The following is an 8,880-nucleotide window of genomic DNA, read 5'->3' on the forward strand; positions in this document are numbered from 1 at the left end:
AAAGCATCCAACGAACTGGCCTCCACTGCCTTCTGAGGCAGAGAATTCCACACCTTCACCACTCTCTGACTGAAAAAGTTCTTCCTCATCTCCGTTCTAAATGGCCGACCCCTTATTCTTAAACTGTGGCCCCTTGTTCTGGACTCCCCCAACATTGGGAACATTCTTTGGCACCGGTACAATGATGGATCTTTTGAAGCATGCAGGGACCACGGACTTTGACAATAGACAATAGACAATAGACAATAGGTGCAGGAGTAGGCCATTCAGCCCTTCGAGCCAGCACCGCCATTCAATGCGATCATGGCTGATCACTCTCAATCAGGACCCCGTTCCTGCCTTCTCCCCATACCCCCTGACTCCGCTATCCTTAAGAGCTCTATCCAGCTCTCTCTTGAAAGCATCCAACGAACTGGCCTCCACTGCCTTCTGAGGCAGAGAATTCCACACCTTCACCACTCTCTGACTGAAAACGTTGCCAAGGATTTGTGGGATTCTCTGCCACAGAGGGCAGTGGAGGCCAAATCACTGGACGGATTTAAAAGAGAGTTAGATAGAGCTCTAGGGGCTAGTGGAATCAAGGGATATGGGGAGAAGGCAGGCACGGGTTACTGATTGTGGACGCTCAGCCACGATCTCAATGAATGGCGGTGCTGGCTCGAAACATTGCAGAAACAATTAAAAAGAAAAATAACAAAAATCTTTGAGATATATTCTGCATTTTAATGGTATCATCACGCATACTGTTCCCCCAAAACACTGATTACACTGCGAGAGGCAGAGCAAACAGCGGGTTTTGCCTACTAAAATGGCGGGAGTTTGCCTACTAAAATGGCGGGTTCTGCATACTAAAATGGCGGGTTCTGCCTACTAAAATGGCTCCTTTGCGTGCTACACTTCAGTACAGACGATTTCAACGGAGTGGTCCATCTTGTTCCTCTAGTACCTCTGGTCTGCACCCTCTGGGTGGGCCGCTGTGCCGGGTCAGTCCCTCTCCCTGCTGTACACGGGCTGGCTTGCGGGTGGCCCGCTGATACTCCAGGATGGTCTCGTACAGGTCGGTGTCTTGAGTAGGGGCCGGCCGCGCTCCCCCTTGTCCGCCCATCTCCGGTCGGCTAGGCGCCTCCCTTGGGCCTGGGCCTGGGCCTAGGCCTGGTCTGGGTGCATTCTCCACTGGGCCTGGTCTGCGTGGGGCCGGCGTCCTGGGTGGCGCCGGCATCCTGGGCCGATTCTCCGCCCTCCCAATGCCCGGCCTGGGAGCGGGTGCTGCAGCCTTGCCCGCAGTTCTGGGCACCGCCTCGTACACTGCGTCGTCGAGGTCGATGGGGTGCGGCGCCGGGGTGGTGGGAACGGGGCCGTTCCAGCCGCGCCGTTTCCGTGCCGGCCGTGCGTAGATGGGAGGAGTGGGCTCGCCGGGCACAGCTGCCGGCCGCAGGCTGGGGTCGGGCGTGGGCCGGTCCGTGGGTTCAGAGGTCGGGGCAGTAGGCCACAGGCTTCTGTCATGGTCAGGCAGGGCTCGTACTGCGGGTTCAAGGGTCAGGGCAGTAGGCCGCAGGCTTGTGTCATGGTTGGGCAGGGGTCGTACTGTGGGGTCAGAGGTCGGGGCAGTAGGCCTCGGGCTCCTGTTAGGGTCGGGCAGGGGTCGTACTGCGGGGTCAAGGGTTGGAGTAGAAGGCCTCAGGCTTCTGTCGGGGTCGGGCAGGGGCCGGGCCAAGGGGTCAGAGGTCGGGGCAGTGGGCCTCAGGCTTCTGTCAGGATTGGGCAGGGGTCGCGCCGTAGTGTCAGAGGTCGGGGCGGTAGGCCGCAGGCTCATGTTGGGCAGGGTCCGGGCTGTGCGGTCGTGAGATGGGGTGGAAGGCCGCAGGCTCCTGTCGGGGTCGGGCAGGGGTCGAGCGGTGGTGCCAGGGGTCAGGGGTCGTGCTGGAGGGTCAAGGGTCGGGGCAGTAGGCCTCATGCTCCTGTCAGGATTGGGCAGAGGTCGGGCCGTAGTGTCAGAGGTCGGGACAGTAGGCCGCAGGCTCCTGTTCGGAAGGGGTCGGGCTGTGGGGTCAAGGGTCGGGGTAGTAGGCCGCAAGCTCCTGTCGGTGTCGGGCAGGGGCCGGGCTGTGGGGTCAAGGGTCGGGGATGTAGGCCGCAGGCTCCTGCTGTTGCCGGGCAGGGTTCGGCTGGTGGTCCCCGGTGCCAGGGGCCGGATTTGCCCGTCGGTGGGGTCAGGGCAGTAGTGGTTAGCGGGCCTGGCGCGCCGCGGCTCCAGCTCGGAGTACTCGTGGCCGGGGAACGGCAGGGCCTGCCGTGCGGCGGCGCGCGGCCCTCCCTCCCCCGGCTCCGCGTACACGTGGGCCCTGGCCTTGTTCACCTTGGCGTAGACCGCGTCTGGTGGGGTGGGCACCGGGCCCCGGGTCTCCGGCACTCTTCTGGGGCTGCACGATCGTCCGGACTCCCTCACCGCCAAACTCTGGCCCTCAGCGACCTGTAGGTGGGGGAGGGAGAGGAGCCAGGGTCAGGAACATCGAACACAGAGCAACGTACAGCACAGGAACAGGCCCCACTGACCGCTAAGTACGAGCTAAAAAAACGTCAAGTCAAACTAATCTCCTCTTGCCTGCATGCGATCCACCTCCGTCAAGATACGACACAGAGTGCTGGAGTAACTCAGCGGGTCGGGCAGCATCTGTGGAGAACATGGATAGGTGACGTTTCGGGCCGAGACACTTCTAACAGACTGAGGGTCTCAGACCCGCTGAGGGGAGGGAGGGAGGGAGGGAGGGAGGGAGGGAGGGAGGGAGGGAGGGAGGGAGGGAGGGAGGGAGGGAGGGAGGGAGGGAGGGAGGGAGGGAGGGAGGGAGGGAGGGAGGGAGGGAGAGAGAGAGAGAAGAGGGAAGGGGGAGAGGGAAGGGGGGAGGAGAGGTTTGGGCCCAACAGGTCCACTTGGTCTAGTTTGTTGTATATCTCTCAACATCATCTCGATACCCCTCGTTTCCCTCTCCCCCGACTCTCAGCCTGAAGAAGGGTCTCGACCCGAAACGTCACCCATTCCTTCTCTCCAGAGATGCTGCCCGACCCGCTGAGTTACTCCAGCACTTTGTGGCTCTCCAGGGCTTCAGCCAGCATCTGCAGTTCCTGCCCAACCTCTCTCTCTCTCCCTGTTGCTGGAAGCCTCTAATCCAGGCAACGTTCTGGTGAACCTCACCTGCACCAAAGGTACCAGAGGAGCAAGGATAGACCACTCGACCCTAAAGACCGTAGTCGGTCACGGCGCCGTTTTAGTCGGCAGAAACTTGCAGAAACATGAGTTGATGGATGAGATATATTCTGCATTTTAATGGTGGGGAGAGGGAGAGGTGGGGAGGGGAAGGAGAGGGGGGGGGAGAGGGGGGGGGAGGAGGAGGATAGGGGAAGGGTGTGGTGGAGAGGGGAGGGGGTGAGGAGAGAAGGGGGAGAGGGGAGGGTTGGGGAGGAGGAGGGGGGGTGAGGTGGGGATGGGGGAAGGAGAGGGAAGGGGGAGGGGAGGAGAGAGAGAGAGAGAGGTGAGGAGGAGTGGGCAGAGGGAGACGTGGGGAGGGGAATGAGAGGGGTGAGGAGGTGAGGGATAGAGGAGGGGTGGGGAGAGGGAGACGTGGGGAGGGGAATGAGGGGAGGGGAAGGGGAAGGGAGGGGGGGAAGAGGAGGTGAAGAGGGGGGTGAGGGGAAGGGTGGGAGGGGAGGAGGAGGAAGTGTGGGGAGAGGGAGACGTGGGGAGGGGGAGGAGAGGGGTGAGGTGGAGAGGGATAGAGGAGGGGTGGGGAGAGGGAGACATGGGGAGGGGGAAGAGGGGGTGGGGAGGGGAGGGGAGGGGAGGAGGGCGATACCAGGTAAGCCGTCCAGCGCCAGTGGAGGTAGAAGGCCCTGAATCACTGACCCTCGCTCTCTTTGAGCTCCCGACGTTCGCAGCCCCCTCGGACTTTACCTCAGGTTTGGGGCGTCTGCGATCAGGATCAGGATCTTCCCCCTCCTCACAGTAGAGCCGCTGCCTCTGGGCGCCGGAGACCGGAGGGTGTGGGGGGGGTTCGATCCCCGACCATGGCCGCCGTCTGCGTGCGTGGAGTTCGCACGTGTGCGTGCGTGTGTGTGTGTGTGTGTCCCCCACCGTCTCCCCGGACGTTCTCCCTACCTCCTGGTAGCCTCCATCGTCCCCGGTCGCCTCCCCTCCCGCCGGGGGTCCGGGAACGCCGGCCGGCCTTCCCAGTCTCCGAGCCCGGCTCCGGATCTCCCGGATCTCCTCGTAATGCCAGTCCGGAATCTGGGAGGGGGGGTGTGAACGTACGATCGAACGTCAGCCAGAACGGACCAGAACAGCCCCATCTACACTAGTCCCACCTGCCCACACCGACCAACATGCCCCATCTACACTAGTCCCACCTGCCCACACCGACCAACACGCCCCATCTACACTAGTCCCACCCGCCCACACCGACCAACACGTCCCATCTACACTAGTCCCACCAGCCCACACCGACCAACATGCCCCATCTACACTAGTCCCACCCGCCCACACCGACCAACATGCCCCATCTACACTAGTCCCACCTGCCCACACCGACCAACATGGCCCATCTACACTAGTCCCACCTGCCCACACCGGCCAACATGCCCCATCTACACTAGTCCCACCTGCCCACACCGACCAACATGCCCCATCTACACTAGTCCCACCTGCCCACACCGACCAACATGCCCCATCTACACTAGTCCCACCTGCCCACACCGACCAACATGCCCCATCTACACTAGTCCCACCTGCCCACACCGACCAACATGCCCCATCTACACTAGTCCCACCTGCCCACACCGACCAACATGCCCCATCTACACTAGTCCCACCTGCCCACACCGGCCAACATGCCCCATCTACACTAGTCCCACCTGCCCACACCGACCAACACGCCCCATCTACACTAGTCCCACCTGCCCACACCGACCAACACGCCCCATCTACACTAGTCCCACCTGCCCGCGTTTGGCCCACATCCCTCCAAACCAATAAGATCAGGGGGTCTTATAGAAACATAGAAGATTATAAACCCCAATCTTGTTGTATCCCTGTACAATGACAATAAAGATATATTGTATTGTATTGTAAAATGACAAGCTAGATGCAGGAATAATGTTCCCAATGTTGGGTGAGTCCAGAACCAGGGGCCACACAGTCTTAGAATAAAGGGGAGGCCATTTAAAACTGAGGTGAGGAGGAACTTTTTCACCCAGAGAGTTGTGAATGTGTGGGATTCTCTGCCACAGAGGGCAGTGGAGGCCGATTCACTGGATGGATTTAAGAGAGAGTTAGATAGAGCTCTAGGGGCTAGTGGAATCAAGGGATATGGGGAGAAGGCAGGCACGGGTTACTGATTGTGGATGATCAGCCATGATCACAATGAATGGCGGTGCGTACAGGCTCGAAGGGCCGAATGGCCTCCTCCTGCACCTATTTTCTATGTCTCTATGTCTCTAAACCTGTCCTATCCATGTACCTGTCCAACTGTTTCTTAAACGTTGGGATAGTCCCAGCCTCAACTACCTCCTCCGGCAGCTCGTTCCATCCACCCACCACCCTCTGTGTGGAAAAGCTACCCCTCGGGTTCCTATTAAATCTCTCCCCCTCCTTCCCCTTGAACCCGTGTCCTCTGGTCCTCGATTCCCCTACTCTGGGCAAGAGACTCTGTGCGTCTACCCGATCTATTCCCCTCATGATTTTGTACCCATCTATAAGATCGCCCCTCATCCTCCTGCGCTCCAAGGAATAGAGTCCCGGCCTGCTCAACCTCTCCCTGTAGCTCAGGCCCCTCCAGTCCTGGCAACATCCTCGTGAATCCAGCTTGACGACATCTTTCCTGTAACACGGTGCCCAGAACTGAACACAATATTCCGAATGTGGTCTTGTACCTGCAACGTGACCTCCCAACGTCTACACTCAATACCCCGGCTGATGAAGGCCAACGTGCCAAACACCTTTTTGACCGCCCTACAGTATAGACAATAGGTGCAGGAGGAGGCCATTCGGCCCTTCGAGCCTGTACGCACCGCCATTCAATGTGATCATGGCTGATCATTCTCAATCAGTACCCCGTTCCTGCCTTCTCCCCATACCCCCTGACTCCGCTATCCTTAAGAGCTCTATCTAGCTCTCTCTTGAATGTATTCAGAGAATTGGCCTCCACTGCCTTCTGAGGCAGAGAATTCCACAGGTTCACAACTCTCTGACTGGAAAAGTTTTTCCTCGTCTCAGTTCTAAATGGCCGACCCGTTATTCTTAAACTGTGTGGCCCCTGCTTAAATCTCCTCTAACTCTTCCGAGCCGGGACGAGAGAGAGGTGGGGGACGGGCGGGAGACGAGGGGGAATGTTCCCGGGAAGCGTTCCAGGATCTCCCCGGACATTTTCCCTACCTCCTGGTAGCCTCCGTCTTTCTCGCCCGCCTCCCCTCCCATCGGCAGGTAGCCCGATCCCGGTCCTGCTGTCTGTCCGGGATCGTCGGCCGGCCTTCCCGGTCTCCGAGCCTGGCTGTGGACCTCCTCGTAATGCTCGTCCGGAATCTGGGAGGGGGGGGGGAGGGGGGAGAGAACGGGATCTTGAACGTAATCTTGTACAGGGCCCTAGTGAGACCGCACCTGGAGTACTGTGTGCAATTGTACAGGGCCCTAGTGAGACCACACCTGGAGTACTGTGTGCAGTTGTACAGGGCCCTAGTGAGACCACACCTGGAGTACTGTGTGCAGTTGTACAGGGCCCTAGTGAGACCGCACCTGGAGTACTGTGTGCAGTTTTGGTCTCCAAATTTGAGGAAGGATATTCTTGCTATTGAGGGCGTGCAGCGTAGGTTCACCAGGTTAATTCCCGGGATGGCGGGACTGTTGTACGTTGAAAGACTGGAGCGACTGGGCTTGTATACACTGGAATTTAGAAGGATGAGATGGGATCTTATCGAAACGTATAAGATTATTAAGGGGTTGGACACGTTAGAGGCAGGAAACACGTTCCCAATGTTGGGGGAGTCCAGAACCAGGGGCCACACAGTTTAAGAATAAGGGGTCGGCCATTTAGAACGGAGACGAGGAAAAACCTTTTCAGTCAGAGAGTTGTGAATCTGTGGAATTCTCTGCCACAGAAGGCAGTGGAGACCAAATCACTGGATGGATTTAAGAGAGAGTTCGATAGAGCTCTAGGGGCTAGTGGAATCAAGGGATATGGGGAGAAGGCAGGAACAGGGTACTGATTGTGGACGATCAGCCATGATCATAATCAATGGCGGTGCTGGCTCGAAGGGCCGAATGGCCTCCTCCTGCACCTATTGTCAATGTTTCTATGTACGATCGAACGAAAGCAAGAACGGACACCGATCAGCCAAAACATTATGACCACATTATGACCAAAACATTAGTACCTAATCAGATGTACAGCACTTTGGTCAACGTGGGTTGTTTTTAAATGTGCTATACAAATAAAATTGACTTGACTTGACTTGACTTGACCACTGGCAGGCGAAGTGAATAACGTTGGTTATCTGGTTAAAATGGCACCTGTCAAGGGGTGGGATATATTAGGCAGCAAGTGGACAGTCAGTTCTTGAAGTTGACGTGTTGGATGCAGGAGAAATGGGGAGGAGTAAAGACCTGAGCGACTTTGACAAGGGCCAAATTGTCATGGCCAGACGACTGGGTCAGAGCATCTGTGAAACGGCAAGGCTTGTGGGGTGCTCCCGGTCAGCAGTGGTGAGTACCGACCGACCGACCGACAGTGGTCCGAGGGGAAGGGGGGACAAAACTACAAACCGGCGACAGGCAGGGTGTTGGGCGCCCAAGGCTCATCGATGCGCGAGGGCAACGAAGGCTATCCTGCCTGATCCGAACTGACAGAAGGTCGACTGTGGCACAAGTCACATAAAATGTTAACGGTGGTGACGGGAGGAATGTGTCACAATACACAGTGTATCGCACCCTGCTGCGTATGGGGGCTGCACACGGAGAACCAACAGCGTGTTAGGCAGGTGGGCATAATGTTTTGGCTCATCAGGTCATAATGTTTTGGCTGATCGGTGTATATAAGTCATGGCAAGACATAGAAACATAGAAAATTGGTGCAGGAGGAGGCCATTCGGCCCTTCGAGCCTGTACGCACCGCCATTCAATGTGATCATGGCTGATCATTCTCAATCAGTACCCCGTTCCTGCCTTCTCCCCATACCCCCTGACTCCGCTATCCTTAAGAGCTCTATCCAGCTCTCTCTTGAATGCATTCAGAGAATTGGCCTCCACTGCCTTCTGAGGCAGAGAATTCCACAGATTCACAACTCTCTGACTGAAAAAGGTTTTCCTCATCTCAGTTCTAAATGGCCGACCCCTTATTCTTAAACTGTGTGGCCCCTGGTTCTGGACTCCCCCAACATTGGGAACATGTTTCCTGCCTCTAACGTGTCCAACCCCTTAATAATCTTATACGTTTCGATAGGATCTTGTGATCATGGCTGATTCATTGTGATCACGGCTGACCGTCCACAATCAGTAACCCGTGCCTGCCTTCTCCCCATACCCCTTGATTCCACTCGCCCCTAGAGCTCTATCTAACTCTCTCTTAAATCCATCCAGTGATTTGTCCTCCACTGCCCCTCTGTGGCAGAGAATCCCACACATTCACAACTCTCTGGGTGGGAAAGTTGTTCCTGGTCTCAGTCCTAAACGGCCTCCCCTTTATCCTTGAGCTGTGTGGATTGTCAGTGGACAGACGGTGTTTTGGGTCGACACACTTCTTTAGACCGAAGTCTGTAAAATGGACAAACCTCTGGTTGATCAGAGTCGTTTCTCTGTGTTATTTTGGGGAGTGTAATCTAGTTTGGTTTAGAGACACACAG

At 57.1% G+C, this 8,880-nt stretch overlaps 1 protein-coding gene across 1 annotated transcript; it reads right to left on the minus strand.

Annotated features, from left to right (window-relative positions):
- Positions 1-570: 570 nt before the first annotated feature.
- Positions 571-6,572, minus strand: LOC144612366 (uncharacterized). The gene is made up of 3 exons (XM_078431944.1): positions 6,422-6,572; positions 4,151-4,279; positions 571-2,470 (listed from the first exon to the last, which is right to left on the minus strand). Exons 1-3 carry the CDS (start codon positions 6,461-6,463, stop codon positions 914-916), a joined length of 1,728 nt encoding a protein of 575 aa, XP_078288070.1. The 5' UTR covers positions 6,464-6,572; the 3' UTR covers positions 571-913.
- Positions 6,573-8,880: the final 2,308 nt, after the last annotated feature.

The sequence above is a fragment of the Rhinoraja longicauda genome, chromosome 44 (genome assembly GCF_053455715.1).
Source record: "Rhinoraja longicauda isolate Sanriku21f chromosome 44, sRhiLon1.1, whole genome shotgun sequence".
NCBI lineage: Eukaryota > Metazoa > Chordata > Chondrichthyes > Rajiformes > Arhynchobatidae > Rhinoraja > Rhinoraja longicauda.